Source organism: Camponotus vicinus, unplaced genomic scaffold (genome assembly GCF_025532165.1).
Source record: "Camponotus vicinus isolate PSW18456_S1 unplaced genomic scaffold, iyCamVici1.0 SCAF_7, whole genome shotgun sequence".
In the NCBI taxonomy this organism is placed as follows: Eukaryota; Metazoa; Arthropoda; class Insecta; order Hymenoptera; family Formicidae; genus Camponotus; species Camponotus vicinus.
The window spans coordinates 3,186,141-3,204,958 of NW_028141979.1; the positions used below are offsets into that span (position 1 = coordinate 3,186,141).

The following is an 18,818-nucleotide window of genomic DNA, read 5'->3' on the forward strand; positions in this document are numbered from 1 at the left end:
TTACGCCTTACGTCTCCTTAAAATCTCATTGTAGACGACGCTTTATAGGGAATTTTTGGAGTCTTGAACACTTGTTTGAAAGTCAATCACATGATATTTATCTTAGGCCAATATTACATTTGTCGTATGTACGACAAATTTTTTAAGCACATTGATTGGCTGCGGGATAGAAAGTTTCTAAAGATTCAAAAAATTATTATCCCGCAGCCAATCAATGTGCTTAAAAAATTTGTCGTACGACAAACGTAATATCGGCTTTAAGGCCTGTGTCCACGATGCTAGAAATCGATCGGAACCGAGTTCTCGATCGGAGAAAAAGTTACTAAAACTCGAATCGTGTACACAGGCAACTCGAATGAATATCTCGAATAGAAATCTCGAACAGAAAAATGCATCCTGTCCCATATTTTCATACTAGTTACTAGGCTTATATAGATTATGTAGGAACAAATCTATTATATATATATTACAAGATATTGTTTTTATTACGATTTATAACAATTAGAATTTCACAATATTTTTATATTGTTTTTCTTTCCAATATTTTAATGTTGATATAAATTATAGTAACTCTAACTTCGCATACTCGACTATAACGCTATCTACAGTCATTAAAATACAACTAATTCTATTCGAGATCTCAGATCGAGAACTCGGACCGATTTCTAATATCGTGGACACAGGCCTTTAGGCTTATATTTAGGGATTACTTGAAAATGAACCCAAGCAAAGATAATTGACAGGTTTCCCGCGTATATATAATATCACGCGTATAAACAATCTTGATGTAAAAACAATAGTTTTAAAAATAATTATTTATTTTATGTATTAATGTCAATGCAAAATGAATATAACAGATGCTATTCAGAGACGAGAAAGTGGATTTGGTAAATGCGAACAAGCATGCATGCGTTTTTCACGAAAGATTTAAAATAAATATACATTTTGCAAAGAGACAAAGGTTATCTGTATTGCGATTAGCCGATTAAATTGATCGTAGGATTGATATTATATTTTACTAAAAAATGTTTGCTATTAATTGTAAGAATATAATATACTACATAATAAAATTCTCTATTTAATAAATCTGACATTTGTTGCAGGCTCAATACATGATTATGACATTGCACTGTATCGTTTGAAATGCTATCACAATGATGTTTATCGTGGAATAACACCGAATGTAAATGCGCCTGATTATAATCCTGAACCACCAGTATTTGCATGTCGTTTCTGTACCACGCCGAGTTACGAGCAAGTCCTCGCTTTAGCAAATGAAGATGGAAAAATCGCTCTTCAAGATATAAAAATTAATAATAAAGAAAATACTAATCAACCATTAGAAGGAACACAGGTTGCTGTTTATTTTGATTAATAGATATAATGAATACGTTTTTTTCAGCATGAGTACAGAAACGTTAAAAAAATGTATATTCTTTAAGGCACATTGTAATGCGATCTTTGATATTGCATGGATGCCTGGGGAATTAAAACTAGTTACAGCATCAGGAGATCACACGGCACGTTTATGGGATGTCTCCAGGCCTGAAATAAAACAGATTAATTACTTTCATGCACATACGCGAAGTGTAAAAACAGCAGTGTTCCGTTATCAAGACAAAGGTATTTTATTCCTTTTGAAAGATGTTATAAACATTCTTAATAAAATTTATATATATGGAATGCATATTTTTTCACAAATAAGGATAGAGATATATCTTAATAGTCTCTTATCTTATTTTCATATAAAAATTTCTTAATAAGAAAAATTAAAATTTATTATTTTTAACATATAAACATAGAATATTTATTTGCATAAAAGATATTTGATTGCCACCTATTATAACACGTCATGGGATTCAGAGTTCTTCAAAATCTTTTAAAATTTTAGCGGTTTTCGCAACAGGTGCTAGAGATGGTTTTATTATGATATGGGATATTAGAGCCAACCATAGCGATCAACCCAAGCCAGATAATTGTATCGCCAATGCGCACAGTGTTGGTAACACAGGCAAAAAACGAAAAGTACATAGTCAAGCATCACGAGCGCAAAGCATTACCGGTTTAGTATTTCAAGATGATTTTACATTACTGTCATGTGCTGCAGGTGATGGGTAAGATTATCTCTATACTTATATAGATATCTGTGCAGGAATATATAATGTATAATCTTCTCTCTTGATTCTTCAGTTTAATAAAAGTGTGGGATTTGCGCAAGAATTATACTGTCCATAAGAAAGAACCAATAGCTAAGCATCTGATGAATTATGCAGGAAATAGTACTAGGAATGGTTTTTCTTCATTGTTGATATGCCCAGCTAGAATTACATTGTATGCAAGTTGTATGGATAACATTATATATGCTTACAACATATCATCATATAATCACAAACCAGGTTAATAATTTTTTTTCAAAATATATATCAATATATATATTCCAATTTCAATAAAATAAAACGATGACAATTTTCTATGCTAGTGGCAGAATATTATGGACATCAAAATCGCACATATTATGTAAAGACATGTTTGAGTTCTGACGGCCGCTATCTTGCAAGTGGATCCAGTGATGAACTGGCATATATTTGGCATACCAACAGACCGGGTGTACCATTAGTTAAACTTTTCGGCCATACAGAAGAAGTGACTTGTATTGCATGGTGCAGTATAGGCGAACCTAAGGTTTCAAATCTCTTAATTGTTTATAAATCTTATTTATTTCATATATATGCATATATTTTACTTATACTACATATATTATACTTATAAAAGATCATAATGAAATGATAATAATATAACAATAATATATAATTATATATATACAATAAAATGATAAAAATAAAATTAATATATATAATTATGTAATAAATATATATTATTTATATATTATTTATATAATATATATCAGAATAAATTAAAATCATGCTTTCTTAAATTTGGCAATTATGAAGAATGTAGATTATAATCTATATTTTTAAAGTCATATGAGATACAATCTTTTTCTAATTCTGAGAATAATTGTAGATAGTGACTTGCTCCGACGACTCTTGCCATAGAATATGGAGAGTTGGCTTAGAACACAGAATAGAAAACGAAGAAACGGAAATACGTGGTCAAGCTGAAGTTGTAGTAGAAAAATATTTAGAAAATATGAAGCTAGAAACTACCCCAACTACTTCTCGATGCTTCATCAATTATGAAACTACACCAGGTTCAGATAATACTTCAGGTAATGATTAAAATATTGCTGTTATATAATTTATAAATGATGCTGCTATGTAATTTATAAATAATGAATATTTTGTGCATAAGAAACTTCGGAATAAGACACATTTTATAAAATTTTTATTAAATTATTTTTAATGAGAAGAATTTAATGTTATCCAAAAAATGTCAAAAAATTAAAAAATTACGAAATAATCCTTTGCCTAGCCCTTTCTTAAGTATAAATTTTATATTTTTAAACAATGTTTAAATTCCACAGTTACAACTCCTGAATCTAGCAATGAAGATCATCAGAGAGACAGACACATTCCTCTTAAACGTAGTTATTTACAAATGACAATGGGTTCGAGGTCTGAGGGAAAACACAAATGTATTTTATCCCCTATTCATGAAAATCACGAAATTGTTGCAAAACGAGCTCACATGGATAATCGTGGTATGCGAAGGTTATTTAGCTCTAGTAACGAGACCACTGCTACTTCGAGTAGAGATTATGATTCAGATGAGCCTAGTACAAGCCAGTACATAAACAAGAATGAGGAAACTCCTTTCTCGCCCACGCTAAACTTGCCGAATTTTGTGATAGACGGTACAGCACCACATTTGCTCGAGATATCACCGCAAAAATACAAGGAGAATGTTGATTGGTTGACGAAAATTAGAAAAGAAAGATATGAACAAAGCAAAACTCCAGAATCAACTTCGTGCAATTCCAAAACTCAAGTGACACCCAGTGCCAGAAGATCCAAGAGATCACAATCAACCGAGCCCCAAAAAGTAACAAAATCGACAAAAAGTGTTTCTTTATTAGATTTTTTTAAAATTATGAGTAAGGATTGCGAAGAGAATCCTTGTTCAAAAAATAATAATATTATACCATCAACAAGTATATCTTGAAAAGATAAATGACAATAGATATTGATTAGATAAATTCATGAATTAAATTTAAGGAATTCTTTTTATCTTTTATCTTGCAATACAGAGATGATTAAAAAAAAAAATCCCAGTTTTAATATACAAATTATTGTCTTATTTGTCCATATCTCTTGTCATAAAAGGATTTTTAAATCTAGTTGACATCAAAGATCCTCTGAGGCATTATCTGTGCTTATTACTACTAAACTATATCTCAAAACTTTCTGATAAGAGCGCATTTAATAAACAAGAAGCTTTTTTTTTTATAAAATAAAAATACTTTTATCATTTTATAAATTAATCTCTTTTCGTTTATTAAACTCTCTCATCAAAAAGTTGTAAAAATCTTGAAAGCGATTACGTCTCAGTATTACTCACAATAATGTACCTTTCATAGCTTTTAAAGAATGTTAGTTTAAGAAAAGACAATATACTTAAATTATTAGAGACGTAATCAAATCTTTAATATAAGCATTACCTTGAGCGGTCATTATATCAAATTAAAAATATATTAATGACCATTGTAATCAAAATATTTTTTGTATGTTATAATAAATTATTTTTTGTACAGAAAAAAATATTTTTTTACATGATACTCTCTTTTTAATCAACAATATGTTCTATTTTTATTTTTTGTCATTTTTAAATAATTAAATTATTGCGTATATTATGGAATATTAAATACCACGACATGGTTGGAATCATATATATATACATATATATATTAAGTATATATGTTATCTATTAAATTCAGGACAAAATATTGTTATTGATTGTGGAAGTAATTTAATTTGAATGGGCTTCAATTCGTATTCCTCGTAATCAATGTAAAGCATTTGATTTTCATTCTTCTGAAATAAAATCATTATTATTAAAATCCTAAAAGATAAGTGAACTGATAAAATAATTGAAATCTTTAACATGCATTTTTCCAAGATGGATCAGCATTTATATAAAAACAATTTTATTATTATTTATAGAGAAAAAAAGACTGCTTACTATTTCAGGATGTAATTCAATATCTTTTGCATCTAATATCGTGTTTACTGGCAATTCGTTGTCCATTTCTTGTTTCCATCCTTTTTCAACAAATGTAGTATAGCTAATATTTTTTGGGCCTAAATATAATTAATCAAAAAATTTTTAATTTTAATACTGATTAAATTTCGAATTTTAATGACATAGATAAAGATATTTAAATTCACCTAGAGCTATCTTTAATGAAGGTATTGATCGAATTGGTACATTCATTACATTTTCTGTTGTTATGCATAGTTCAATTGTTGAAATAGGTATCTCAGAAAATGTGCCACAATCTTCATTTACTACTTTACTATAATCAATGTGATTATCTGAAATAAATTGAGATTGTATAATACATTTCTGTTAAAATTATATACAAAATATAGAGGATGCTATTAAAGTATTTGATTTATCTTTCTCTACATCTAATGCAAAAAATTTATTCTTCAAATTTATCTGAATATTTCGGTTTGTATTTTTAATTTTGTCTATTTATTATCTTATTTTAAAAACATACTATATGTATACACAAAAATAACTCATTCTAAAATTCTACAAAAATCTCTTTACCAGGAACAAATGTTTGCTTCTTTGGCAGAAATGCATGCCACCATCTTCTATTAAAATTTGTAGACTGATTATAAGACAATTCTTTGGAATAACAATGTGAACATCCTTTACAAGGATTGGTATATTTCATGATTGCATTGCAGTTCCAATTTAAATCTGATTTATAACCATTGAACACATAAGCTGCATATCTGTTTGCATCCAAAAGAATATAAGACAAGATTCATGTACATATAAAAAAACATTTTTGTTTAAAAGAAATTAAGAGATGTACTTGCGCAAAAAGCCCCAATACCAATATTTATCAATATGCGCGTGCGTATCGCTCCAAGCTCCCCATTTTATACTTCCTACAGCATAAACTGGTTTTATGGAATTTTCTGGATCGTTCTTAAAGTAAAATATAACTAAAATTTATACTGGAATGTAATTTCATTTATGCTAAAGAAATGAGAAACATACTTCCAGCAATTTGATCTCAATAGAATCTATTGATTTGAGATTATTTTTAATAATTGCCATTGTTGCATCAATCATGTGATGTATGTCAGCTAAATCTTTGTAATCTTGATAAAACATGCTTGCAATTGTATTTGTGCTTCCCAATGGTAAAACACCAATGGGACATTGTTTGACGGAATGAAGATTATGTTCATATTTCCTCATTAAACCAGTTGTAACATCTGACAAGGTACCATCTCCTCCAGCTACAATAATAGCATCCGTAGGAGTTTCCAAATTTGTTATTACATTACGCACATGGCTTCCTGATTGTGCATCAATAATGGTTGTTGAAATACCAGCTAGATGCAATAGAGGTTCACAGTATTTCTCAAATAATTTTTTAGCCTTTCTGAAAAGAAAAAAGAAATAATTAGCAAGGAATAAAAAGTTTCTATATCGATATTGAAATTTTATGAGAACCTTTTTTTGGCTGCTGGGTTTAAAATAACAGTTACATGACGAGGTCTAACACTTGTAGGACAAGAAGTATCTCCATATCTGGCTACATCTTCACAACACTGACGCATTAATTGTTCCACACTAAAAAATAGCGAAGAAAATTCATTGATATTGAGTAATATTTTAACAAAAAAGATCAATAAAAACGAAAATATAATATCGTTAAATACACAAAATATTTATATTTTTATAATAATCAGTAAATAAATGTACAGAATATAAATGAATGTAAATGAATGTGAATATAAATCTGCACGTGAATTTAACAAAATACGGAAAATTCGAGGTTATACTCCCTATGATTCTCACTCGTATGTTTGTTTGCCGTACGAAATTCCGTACGAAAAAGCTGCGACTCCTAATACGGATTTTTTCCAATTATTTCGTATCGTCTTCAGTAAATTTAATACTTTAGCCATTGTCACATTTAAATTTTGAAACCATCTAGTCTTATTACTTTCGTTTCTGAATTGTATAAGAACATGTGATTCTTTATTTTTTTTATAAATGTTTCTTCATAAAATTGATTTTACTATATATTTTTGTTTTTTTTTCTAATTAATAAACATAAAATTAGGTTTCATTTCCTTTTAAATATTTTTGAATTCTTTATGTTTTCTTCTTCTGGATTTCTTTACGTATTTAAGCCGTAATCACACTACGGGTTGCGGTTGGAATTGACCAATCGGAGTAGCCGGTCGAAAATTGCTTCGTTCTGATTGGTCAATTTCAACCACACCGAGCCTGCAACCCGTAGTGTGATACGGCTTGAGTACAATTCAATGTAAAGAGATGTAACTAAAAAGAACAGACCCAAAATACAATAGGGAATTTATCTTGTGAAGATTGCCTCAACTGGAAAATATCCCTATGCCGCATCACAAGCGCACTACAAATACACGTTTGATTTCTTCTTTTTCATAATTCAAGATGTCGAAGAGAGGTAAGTCTTTTATCGAGCCCGAGGAAAATCTATGAGAATCGTTGTCAGGACGACGCATCGGTTTCGAGTGAAATGACGAGAAGACGAAAATATGTTCGGTCTATTCGAAAAAATGAAACATTACCTTATTAGTGGCTAATAAAGCAAAAATAACCATTGCTCCAATGTCACTGTTTAATATGGCTTAATATGTTTAATATGAGAATACATTGTTATTTAAGGACGTGGTGGGTCGGCTGGAGCCAAATTCAGGATATCTCTGGGTCTACCAGTTGGTGCAGTTATCAATTGTGCCGATAATACTGGTGAGTCTATGCAAAAAATTCATTTGCATAATACTTAAACTCATAGAGCAATCGCGATTTGCAAATAAGACGCACGTGTTCTTCTTTTACTATCGTTTATAATCGTGAAGCGTATCTCACAATTATTCTGCATTTCTTAATCTATTGATCAATTTGATAAAAATTACGGTAAAAAATACATGTGTAAAAGTAAATTATTAAAAATAAAGATTTTAATGAAAATATAATAATAATGACAATACTATAACAATATGACAGTTTTATTTTGATTGGAACTTTTATTAATTATAATGAAAATGAAATAGAACATTTGCATAGATACACACATACACATATAATTGTATATCATATACTTTTATAACTCTAAAGGATTGATTCATAGATATACAGATATAAAAATGCAGATGTAGTTTTCCGTTTGAATAAGAATTGATTTTTATCTTTTAATATAATATTTATATAACATAAATTTTATATAATGACTGTAACTGTCTCTTCAGGTGCCAAAAACTTGTATGTCATCGCAGTACAAGGAATCAAGGGTCGCTTGAATCGTCTGCCAGCGGCAGGATCTGGCGATATGATCGTAGCCACTGTGAAGAAGGGAAAACCTGAACTTAGAAAAAAGGGTAAATTAATTTTAATTGTTTTTACATTGCTCTTTTTTTAAGATGAAAAATGTCATTTTTATCTTTTTAAAGAATCTTAGATAATAGTATATTGATATATGTATACACATATATATTATAGTGATGCCTGCGGTGGTCATACGGCAACGGAAACCATTTCGTAGGAAGGATGGGACATTTATATATTTCGAGGACAACGCCGGCGTGATCGTCAATAATAAGGGTGAAATGAAAGGATCAGCTATTACGGGACCTGTTGCGAAAGAGTGTGCAGATTTGTGGCCAAGGATCGCATCCAACGCCAGCAGTATCGCATAAATCTATATAGAATCCTGTGTATCCATTACAAAAAAATAAATCTAATACCCGTACTTTGGTCCTTTATTTTCTTTTTTCGAATATTAAAAAAAATTTATAAAGATAAGCTTAGATTAAAAAAAAAAAAAAAAAATTTCATGTATTATTTAAGGCGACGATTGTGATAGCATTTTATAAATTAATAATCTTGATATTTTTTTTTAAAACAAGTATTCTACGTTTGTAACAGATGGAAAGTAACACGTGACTTGCATAGTGACCAATCAGCATTCCGTTTTTTCAAAATTTGTATATGCAACGAAAAGCGATTGGTTCCTGTATTGTCTCTAAATTCGCGCATGACTGTCAAGATTTAGCTTTAAAATCAGAAGAGAGAGAGAAAGAGCGTGCCACTGTATGTTTAAGCAGTCGTAAGTGCGGACAAACAGTCGTGTTATATACTGTGTTGTATATACTGTACTATTACATATATCGTAGTAGATATATAGATACTGTGTGTAAGAACGTATGTACAGCCATATCGTATTTCGTTAAAGTGAAAGAGGTGAGTATCCCGTCGAATCGTCTCATTTTTTCATCTCGACTCCGATATTTAGACTCTCGTAATCGTACACATGCTGAGATTTATTCTAGAACACCCGTAAAATCCAATTTATAACGAAAATTTAGTTAATATACGCACGTGTTACGTATATATGCGTTGGCCATTTTTGCAGCAATTTCATTAAAAAAAAATCGGACGAACGAATTAAATATAAGTAAATATACGAGGAGGGAAAGATAATTGCGTCGATATTTGAGACGTTAGAAATTATGGTAGTTGTTGATTTAATTCTTGTACTATCACCTGCAATGCGATCTCTGTAACGCCTTTCCTTCTTCTTAATGACAGATTTGTATTAGGAGTGATGATTGCATGATATTAAATCGGTAACGATATTATATCATACATGCTCTTTAAAGAATGTTGCCTCGTGATATGTTGCAATTTTTGCTACAAACTTAACTGGGATATATTTTTTGTAATCTCGGTTATAGCCTCATAATTCATTCTAGAAAAATATAAATATCTACGTATTAACTCGTTGATATTTTAATTCGTGTTTATGCAATTTTTTGTATCATATATAAGAATCGAATATTTATAGATTTCTTTTATTAATTGATATATATTTTTCCAAATATAAACTTTCAGTGTATGAAATAACTATCTCTGTAAAGAAATGATTATTGATATTCTGGACAAGTAACAGGAATATATGATCTTTAAAATATGGATTGTGAAGGAGAAGCACATGGTGATAAGTTTGAAGTAAATCTTCCTGGCATGGATGATTCTGCGAGCGACAAATCTAGAAAGACGCCAACAAGTTCTTTAGAAATTGCAAGCATCTCAACAGATATAAATAGTTCTATTGAAACACTCGAGAGCAATGTCATAAAAGATGCTAATAAAGAAATGAAATTTGATAACAACTTTGTTTGCAAAGCTATGCAAAGCGAGCAAATGCACGAACCTGTGGAACTTTTTATGGAAGGTGATATCGAGATGACAACTGATAAATGTGACCAAACTAATATGTTACAAGATATCTTTTGTAAAACAATTAATTCGGTTGATGCATTAGAAGCAACTACTTCACAAGAAAATAGTTCATCTTCTTCTCATGCTGATGAACCAAATGTATTACAAACAGATCATGCTAAAGCTAAAAGAAGTATTTCAAAGGGTCAAGCACATATCAATAGTAATGCATCTATGGAAAAATCGGATGACAGTTCAGACGAAGATTCGAGTAAACGTCAGAAGTTAAATAAAAGTGTAGACGATATCGATGCTGAAAATGTGAGCGATGACACAGTAACATTTCAAAAAACCAAATCAAAAGTGAAACAACGAAATTATCGTAAGAGACGAAATATAACGAGTGATAATGAGGACAGTTCTGGGAATACCTTGTCAAATGAGGCAACAAGAGAACCTTCTATACTTGATACAGATGAAGGTGATTATTTGGTTTCTTATGTATAAATTTTTTCAATCATATTAGAATATAATTGTTGAATATGTATATATCTTTCTTATTTATAGTTTTTTTGCAAATACTTTTTAAAGGCTTGTTCTATAATAAATGAGAAATATAACACACACACACACACTAAATATAAATTATTTCTAAAAAATTATATTTATAATTGTGTGTAAATTATATGTATGTGTTTGTATATATGATTTAAAAAAATATTTTATATATAATTTCAGGAAATGTTGCATCTGCCAGTACTAGAAATGAATCCACTCATAATGAAGAATTAAATAAAAGTACAAGGACTCATAGGGCAAGATCAGAAACGCGCAATGATGAATCTGATCAATACAAAAATGAAAGAGGTATTTCATACTTTTGTATGTTTATTAGCTTCATATTTAGATATAGAATTTTAAATTCTGGTGAATTTAGATGATTCAAATGAATGGAGAACAGATAATGAGGATGAATTGAATGAAGAAAAACAATATGAAGAAGAGATACCAAATTGCCTAAAAATAGAGAAACCACCACCCAATTGGCACATAGTACCAGAAGTTATAAATCGTCAAATAGGTAGCAATCCATTGTTCCAAAGAAGATTTTATGGTTCTTTACATGCTGTAGAACGACTCGAACTTATGTATAATCTTGATGAACATCAGGTATGTTATTTACATTATTATCAACTATATTGATTTACACAACTTTTACATTGTGTAGCTTGCAAAAGAATCAAATCATTATTGTTTATATATCGACATTCGATTATTATTTACAGGGTTGTGTAAATGCCTTAAACTTTAATGAAAAAGGAAATTTATTAGCGAGTGCCTCTGATGATTTAGCAGTTGTTATATGGGATTGGGCTCTGGGAAAAAAGCGTCATTGGTTTATGAGTGGACACACAAGAAATATGTTTCAAGTATGTATTAATATGGCTTTATTAGTAACGTATGAGAAAATAATGTTTTTAACTTTTATATTGTATATTTATTTATTTTTAAATAATTTTTTATTTATTACATTAAGGCTAAATGGTTACCATTGGGCATGGAGTACCTCATGGTCACCTGTGCTCGAGATGGTCAAGTACGTTTATTAGATCTTGAACACAATACGTCAAAGAGATTGGCGGCGCATCGTGGACCATCTCATAAATTAGCTGTGCATCCTGAAACACCTAATTTAGTCTTTTCTGCTGGGGAAGATGCAAGGGTGTTTTCTATAGATATCCGAGAGAGTAAACCAAGCAGGTAAGAGTAAAAGTCTTTTTATGATTAAATAATATAATATATTACAATTAAAAACGTTTATATATTCATATCTTCTATTATTTATGTGTTTATGGAGGTTACGATATATATACATATATACATACATACATACATACATACATATATGTATATATATATATATATATATATATATATATATATATATATATATATATATATTTATTTATTTATTATATAACAGATATTTTTTATTCACAGATTACTAGTAGTAAAAGAAGGTTCATTAGAAGTTCAACTATATAGTATACATTCTAATCCTTTTAATAGTAATGAATTTTGCGTCAGTGGCCGTTCTCGTTATGTGAGAGTGTATGATCGACGAAAAGTTTCGACACCACTTTATAAAATGTGCCCTGATCGTCTGGTATGTTGCATTATTCTATTGTGCTGTACTAATAATTTTTTTAATAATAAAAAAGAATATATTATGTGTGTGTATGTACGTATATACATATATATATATATATATATATATATAATTTATTTTAGGGAGGGAATAACCACGTGCATGTAACATGTGCAGTATATAATTACAATGGAACTGAAATTCTTGCATCATATAATGATGAAGATATATACCTATTTGACAGATTATCATCATCATATGTAGATGCTAATAGATATCAAGGCCATAGAAATAGTGCAACTGGTATGTTATATACATATGATATATAATTATATTAAGGGAATTTATACTTTCAATTTTAAATTTTTATGCAACTATTTTAATGTTTCAACACAAATTTATAATGCTTTTTAATGATATATTTATATGATGATATTACAAATAATTTTTATATATGATGATTTTTTTCTATAAATTACACATCTTTGTAAGTTTTTTTTTTAAATTCACATATTTGGGAATTAATGCTTCATTATTGCAATTTCTTAACATAACATTATTATCTTTCTTTTAATTACAGTGAAAGGTGTCAATTTCTTTGGACCCAAAAGTGAATATATTATATCTGGGTCTGATTGTGGTAATATATTCATTTGGGATAAAAATACAGGAGCAATTGTACAATGGATGACAGGGGATAAACAAGGAGTTGTGAGTTTTTTATTTTATAAAAATAAAATAAATATACAAATCTTTTTTTTTCTACAAGAAGAGAAGGACATTCCTTTCTTTAATATTTCTTTTTCTATTATAAAGGTAAATTGTTTAGAAGGACATCCGCATATTCCTGTTCTTGCAACAAGTGGATTGGATTATGATGTCAAAATATGGGTGCCTTCATGCAAAGAACCTCCAATGATGAAATCGTTAACAAATGTATGTACAACAAAATCGTATTTTATATGTTTTCTTATATATATTCTTTTCTTTCTTTTCTTACTCTTATATACTCTTTTATTATGCACACTTTTTCTATGTTTTATTGTCATTTATCATGATATTATATATTCATTGCATTTGTTACACTATATTTTCAAAAAAAAAGATAAATTGCTGCTGCTATTACAATTATTAATTTAAATATTACTAATCTGTTGTCATTATAAAAAGTCATAAATGATTAATTTGATTTTTTGCATTTTTCCTTTTTTTTCTTAAGTGTATCAAGTCCAATATGAAAAATAGAAAACAAGAAAATGCGCCTGATGCTACACTTAATGGACAATTGTGTTGGATTTTGCTGAGACATATACGTCAAAGAGACAGAATACATGTAAGTAATACATATATAAGTATTTTTGTCATATATTCTTACTAATATTCAAGTCTTTGTCAATGTTATAAATTGAAATTTGAAGTTATACATGTTTATTTTTTTCATTTCACGGTTATTTCTTTTTTAGCAACTTTTTATGCGTCATGGATTTGATCCGAATCTTGAAATTCCGAATCGAGACAACGATGACGAAGATGATGATGACGACGACGACGACGACGACGACGATTACCACTTCGATGATTCTTCTAATGACGACTCATCTGACAATACCGATAGTCAATCTGAAAATAGCAATGTTGGAAGAATACAATGTCCTCAATCTTAGAAATGCTGCTTAATTAACACAGTTAAAATGGAAGTTATATAGTGTTTAAAATATTCATTAATCAATTTCCCCAATTACAATAAATTTTATTAAATGATTGTGTCAATAGCATTATACAGCAGAGTGTATAAGAGTGTATAAGAGAGACGATATTGCAGTGTATCAAAAAAAATTCCATACTCTATAAATCATTGATCTTTTCTATTGGCTCTCGAAATAATTTGATAGTTTAAACAGCATATGTATTTCAGTAGTTTATGATTGTATTGTAATTTTTGAATATATGTCGAATGAATATAAAGATTGTACGATTTGAATATACGATATTAAGATAACAGAAGATAAAAAAAGAAATGTAGGAAATATAATAGTCACGCAAAACAAATTATATAAAACCATGTAGAGAGAGAGAGAGAGAGAAAATGTGTATAAATTTACAGATATTTTGTTATAATTAACATTACATTATAGAATATTATCTTTTTTATTTAGAAAGAGTTTATTTGGATATATTTAATATTCCATGTGTTATGTATATGTTTCCAGATTGTTAAGATAATTTTGTCAGTGTAATTTATCGTTCTAAGAAGTATATACAATTTTATAATGGAAAAAAATTTTTCTTTCCTAAAATTGTTTATTTAACAATCAAATAGTCAATATTAAATATGATAGAGTTGATTTATTTTTTCTTTTTTAATGTGTAAAAGTAAAAAATTTTACGCTACAAAGGAAAATAATTTTTTTATTTATAAGAAAATGATCACAATCATTTGTAAATATTTTTTAATACTTTATATCAAAATTATGTATCAGGATATTTTGTATGATAGAAAATATTTTTACGAAAATTGGAATTTATAAGAATTTATATATTCTTTTAAATTGTATCATGTACATTTTTTATGTACGATAAATTTCTAGGTATTGAAGAGAGAAAAAAAGTATAAAGAAATAATAAAATAATAAATTTTGATTTCTATGTCAATATTTTCTCTAAAAAACACAAATATCCAAGTATATTCAAGAAAGGATAGTGAAGAAAATCGAGAAAATGCAAGTATAGATAAAAGACAATAAGGAAGAAGAGCTATATTGAACAATGAAATTTTGATCCAAAAAGCTCTCGATATTTTTTCTAATGAAAATCGAAGCAAAAACCGCGATTAAAAAAGAAGGAGTAAAAAGAAAACTTGACGCATTGTATATAGCACATTCGAGCCGCGTTCGATGCGATGTCGCCATCTGGTCAGGCCGCAGCACCAATCAGCAATCGAACACGTCCGTTCTCGTCCTATCCTCGTCTGTCTCGTCGGTTGGTTTTACGCGCAGAAATATCACTGACGTGGCCCCGTGTGAAGATCGGCTACGTACGTGCATACGATTCATCGACTTCGCCACGACAATTTCGTCTTGCGCATAGAATTGACACGTCCGAGATACCGCCAGTCATCGGGGTCGCGAGTGAGCGTCTTGTGTAGCGCGTGTGTCGATCGTCAGCGTCAGAAAGCATCGTCCAAAGACAGAAGCAGCCGAGCGACAGCAAAATTATGGCAGCGGTCTTCAACACTTTTGTAAATTCCTTCAGCAACAAATTGTAAGTGTACACGGTTTTTCGACGTGCAGTTTCCCCTGCTCGTCCACCTCCGTCGACCCGGGATGTTTACACGAATTTTTTCATCCTGGCCATTACGTTGCCTTACATCGCAGTTTCCGCGATCCGTCTGTTCTCATCTCGCGAATCTCCGCATCCTCCGCCAAGAGTGATTAGCATAAAATTTATGATATGCATATATATATATATATATATATATATATATATATATATATATATATATATATATATATATATATATATATATATATATAATGTGTGTGTGTGTGTGTGTGTGTATGCATGCACGCATGCATGCATATCGCTTCGCAATACTTATGACCTTCAACTTTGGTTGTGATACGTGTCCCAGAACGAGTACCTTCGTCCATCCGTGAATACAGGACGACGCAATTTAAGCTGCGTATAGTGAACATGTATAATGGAAAGCGTGAACACACTTTGCATAATGTCGAAAGAGCTTTCGCGGCTATAATAACGACCTTCCTCGATATTTTCATTATGGAAAAATCGATTTCAAACTTCTCAATGTCATCTATCATTAATATATAATGTCAAGTAGAAGTGTACCGATATTCTATATAAAACTTTTTGATATCCACTGATGTTTGTTGTTTTTAGCTGCGTCTTTTTTTGGATCGCGTCTCTTCCGCAAAGTAAATATTATTCGGTTATTTTTTTTAAGGTGAAGAGAACTGTCGACTAGAGAACCGTGAACTAATTTAAACATATATATATATATATGTATATATATATATAAAACATTATCTAAGTTCAAAGTTCGCGAACGTTCGTAAATGGACGGAAGAAGAGAGGTGGAGAGAGGATGACACAGTAAAAAGTCCCCGGTTTCTAGAATGTTATCTAATTAGATAAGTCTCTCCGCGTACATCGGACCGATTATTTTGATTACTTTGATATTGTTTTTGTTTTATGAGCGTATCGCGATGATAATGAAGATATAAATTTGATAACTCTATCATATTCTTTTCATTTTAAGATAATAAACATTCATGATATCTTCTTCAATAAAGTTACAAAATTATCTTAAAAATGTCGCAACAATGAGTGAGTCATTCAGTTATTTCAATAATTTAACTGACAATTATGTGTAATTAAATATACATTTAAGCTCTCAATTATGCAAGACCTAGAGTATAGAGCAATAAAAGATAATATTTACGATAAAAATTACATCATACTTAGAAATAAAACTAATAGACAAAATAATGGATAAAATATTTATCTTGAAATTTTGATTAAACAACCATAAAAAATGAACTTTTTTTCGCGCAATGCTTAGTTTTTATAGATTATAAATTTATGCATGTGGTAAAAAAATATGCATTTCAAACTTAGAATTATAAAGAAATTGCTATCCTTGCATAAATATATTTTCATAAAACATAAGAGTAAATTCAATACTTTCTAATATGCAAAGCGATTTAATGTTAACAAGTTATGCATTATATCCACAGAAATGCACCAGTCAGACAACACTTGAAGAATGTCTACGGTTGCTTGTCCCTGTCAACTGTGTCAGCGGCTGCAGGAGCTTACGTACACATGTATACGCAGCTCCTGCAGGCTAATCTGTTGACAACTTTTGGTACCCTGGGTCTTCTTATTGCACTAATGACAACACCTGATAATGGTAAAAATCAAAAGCTGCGCCTCAGTTACCTCCTGGGATTTGCATTCTTATCTGGCCTTGGATTAGGTCCCTTGCTAGAAATGGTAATCAGCATAGATCCGAGTATAGTGGTAACAGCGTTAGTTGGTGAGTAAGCAATTTCTTATAATTTTTTAAGATAAAGTATTAGATCTATAATAAATCATTTTGTTTCATCTAGGAATTCTTAATTACTTATTTTGTATAATATTATTAAAAAAATGATGAAAAGATAGTTATTATCGATAAATGTTTAATACTATTAAATCAATTATTTTTTTAATGTGTATATTGTACACATATGTGACATGATCATAAAATGTTACAGGTACGACGGTAGTTTTCGTCTCCTTCAGCATTTCTGCACTTTTGGCTGAACGTGGTCGTTGGCTGTATCTCGGGGGCACCTTAATGAGCATGCTTAACATCATGATTCTGTTCTCCTTTGCCAATCTGTTCTTGCGCTCGACTTTCATCTATCAAGCGCATTTGTATCTGGGACTATTCGTGATCTGCGGCTTTGTCATCTATGACACGCAATTGATTATCGAGAAACATCATATGGGCAGTAGAGACTTCATCATGCATTCCTTGGACTTATTCATCGATTTTATTGGCGTTTTTCGACATCTCCTTGTGATACTTACGCAAAAGGTAAATTATTTTGACAAATTAATGATTTTAATGTTAAATCATTTCTTTATATTTTTTTTAATTATCGCGTTATTTTTTCTCTTTTTTTATGAAAATTTTGATTGTTGAAGAGTTTTATTTCAATAATCACAAGATATTTGTGTATATTATTCTAGGAACTGTCCAAGGAGTCACGCAAGCGTAAAGATTGAGCAAAGAGAAACAAGTGGTTGCGGTGCGCATTCAAGTAAATCCATAAACTAGAGGTCTTCATGTAATCTATCCATACTTAGGTATCTGTGTGTACATATACATACCGAAAAATTATATAAATACCGATACTACACGTCATACACATATATATCTCTTTAGCTAATGCGATATATTACGGAACTCTATAAATATATTTATCATAATAAAAAGAGAAAAAGGAAAATGTTAAATACAGTTTGTTTAAGAAATTCAGCTTCTCTCGAGTCCGATTACAGGCGAAGACGTATTTATTTTGGTCACGTCTTTGAGTTATATAATTCTCCATCAAATTTGTATACATATATATAACAAATTAACTGTATTATATTTTCAACTTTCAATAAATAAACTTTCCCAAAATTTTGTCTTTTATTTAAAGTGAAATAGTGTGTGTGTGGACGATAAATTGTGGACGAT

At 29.8% G+C, this 18,818-nt stretch overlaps 5 protein-coding genes across 8 annotated transcripts; 4 read left to right on the forward strand and 1 right to left on the reverse strand.

The window, feature by feature from the left end:
• Positions 1-729: 729 nt before the first annotated feature.
• L(2)dtl (WD40 domain-containing protein denticleless) lies at positions 730-4,643 on the forward strand. Of its 3 annotated transcripts, none has more exons than XM_083104666.1 (8): positions 730-887; positions 1,104-1,354; positions 1,443-1,623; positions 1,907-2,114; positions 2,191-2,396; positions 2,480-2,682; positions 3,025-3,229; positions 3,485-4,643. In XM_083104666.1, the coding sequence occupies exons 1-8, from the start codon at positions 845-847 to the stop codon at positions 4,120-4,122; spliced, it is 1,935 nt and encodes a 644-aa protein (XP_082960792.1). In that variant the 5' UTR covers positions 730-844; the 3' UTR covers positions 4,123-4,643. The 3 variants fall into 3 exon arrangements, with proteins under 3 accessions (XP_082960792.1, XP_082960791.1, XP_082960793.1); XM_083104665.1 differs by having other exon boundaries at positions 1,892-2,114; positions 3,485-4,642; XM_083104667.1 differs by lacking the exon at positions 730-887 and adding an exon at positions 1,011-1,041 and having other exon boundaries at positions 1,892-2,114; positions 3,485-4,642.
• Positions 4,014-7,345, reverse strand: Mulk (acylglycerol kinase-like protein Mulk). 2 transcript variants are annotated; one of them, XM_083104670.1, is made up of 8 exons: positions 7,006-7,345; positions 6,658-6,777; positions 6,196-6,586; positions 6,008-6,123; positions 5,734-5,924; positions 5,346-5,492; positions 5,140-5,258; positions 4,014-4,988 (listed from the first exon to the last, which is right to left on the reverse strand). In XM_083104670.1, the coding sequence occupies exons 1-8, from the start codon at positions 7,113-7,115 to the stop codon at positions 4,878-4,880; spliced, it is 1,305 nt and encodes a 434-aa protein (XP_082960796.1). In that variant the 5' UTR covers positions 7,116-7,345; the 3' UTR covers positions 4,014-4,877. The 2 variants fall into 2 exon arrangements, with proteins under 2 accessions (XP_082960796.1, XP_082960795.1); XM_083104669.1 differs by having other exon boundaries at positions 4,014-4,991; positions 7,006-7,342.
• Positions 7,346-7,557: 212 nt separating this feature from the next.
• On the forward strand, positions 7,558-8,944 carry Rpl23 (ribosomal protein L23). The gene is made up of 4 exons (XM_083104672.1): positions 7,558-7,639; positions 7,861-7,944; positions 8,445-8,573; positions 8,695-8,944. The coding sequence occupies exons 1-4, from the start codon at positions 7,627-7,629 to the stop codon at positions 8,889-8,891; spliced, it is 423 nt and encodes a 140-aa protein (XP_082960798.1). The 5' UTR covers positions 7,558-7,626; the 3' UTR covers positions 8,892-8,944.
• A 332-nt stretch (positions 8,945-9,276) lies between these two features.
• Positions 9,277-14,716, forward strand: LOC145974672 (DDB1- and CUL4-associated factor 8). Its single transcript, XM_083104663.1, has 12 exons — positions 9,277-9,435; positions 10,087-10,897; positions 11,155-11,283; positions 11,354-11,586; positions 11,703-11,846; positions 11,954-12,177; positions 12,418-12,583; positions 12,709-12,868; positions 13,146-13,276; positions 13,382-13,501; positions 13,785-13,898; positions 14,029-14,716. Exons 2-12 carry the CDS (start codon positions 10,165-10,167, stop codon positions 14,227-14,229), a joined length of 2,355 nt encoding a protein of 784 aa, XP_082960789.1. The 5' UTR covers positions 9,277-9,435; positions 10,087-10,164; the 3' UTR covers positions 14,230-14,716.
• An 823-nt stretch (positions 14,717-15,539) lies between these two features.
• Positions 15,540-18,808, forward strand: Bi-1 (Bax Inhibitor-1). The gene is made up of 4 exons (XM_083104671.1): positions 15,540-15,826; positions 17,323-17,624; positions 17,845-18,170; positions 18,326-18,808. The coding sequence occupies exons 1-4, from the start codon at positions 15,780-15,782 to the stop codon at positions 18,359-18,361; spliced, it is 711 nt and encodes a 236-aa protein (XP_082960797.1). The 5' UTR covers positions 15,540-15,779; the 3' UTR covers positions 18,362-18,808.
• Positions 18,809-18,818: the final 10 nt, after the last annotated feature.

Coding starts and splice junctions, on each gene's coding strand:
- Mulk (XM_083104669.1), bottom strand. CDS start 7,115: ATGGCTAAAGTATTAAATTTACTGAAGACGATACGAAATAATTGGAAA. Junction 6,778..7,005: donor TACGGCAAACAAACATACGA/GTGAGAATCATA, acceptor GCTATTTTTTAG/TGTGGAACAATTAATGCGTC. Junction 6,124..6,195: donor TTGAGATCAAATTGCTGGAA/GTATGTTTCTCA, acceptor TTTTACTTTAAG/AACGATCCAGAAAATTCCAT.
- Rpl23 (XM_083104672.1), top strand. Junction 7,945..8,444: donor CAATTGTGCCGATAATACTG/GTGAGTCTATGC, acceptor CTGTCTCTTCAG/GTGCCAAAAACTTGTATGTC. Junction 8,574..8,694: donor ACCTGAACTTAGAAAAAAGG/GTAAATTAATTT, acceptor TATATATTATAG/TGATGCCTGCGGTGGTCATA.
- LOC145974672 (XM_083104663.1), top strand. CDS start 10,165: ATGGATTGTGAAGGAGAAGCACATGGTGATAAGTTTGAAGTAAATCTT. Junction 10,898..11,154: donor TATACTTGATACAGATGAAG/GTGATTATTTGG, acceptor ATATAATTTCAG/GAAATGTTGCATCTGCCAGT. Junction 12,869..13,145: donor CCATAGAAATAGTGCAACTG/GTATGTTATATA, acceptor TTTTAATTACAG/TGAAAGGTGTCAATTTCTTT.
- Bi-1 (XM_083104671.1), top strand. CDS start 15,780: ATGGCAGCGGTCTTCAACACTTTTGTAAATTCCTTCAGCAACAAATT. Junction 15,827..17,322: donor AATTCCTTCAGCAACAAATT/GTAAGTGTACAC, acceptor TTATATCCACAG/AAATGCACCAGTCAGACAAC. Junction 18,171..18,325: donor TTGTGATACTTACGCAAAAG/GTAAATTATTTT, acceptor ATATTATTCTAG/GAACTGTCCAAGGAGTCACG.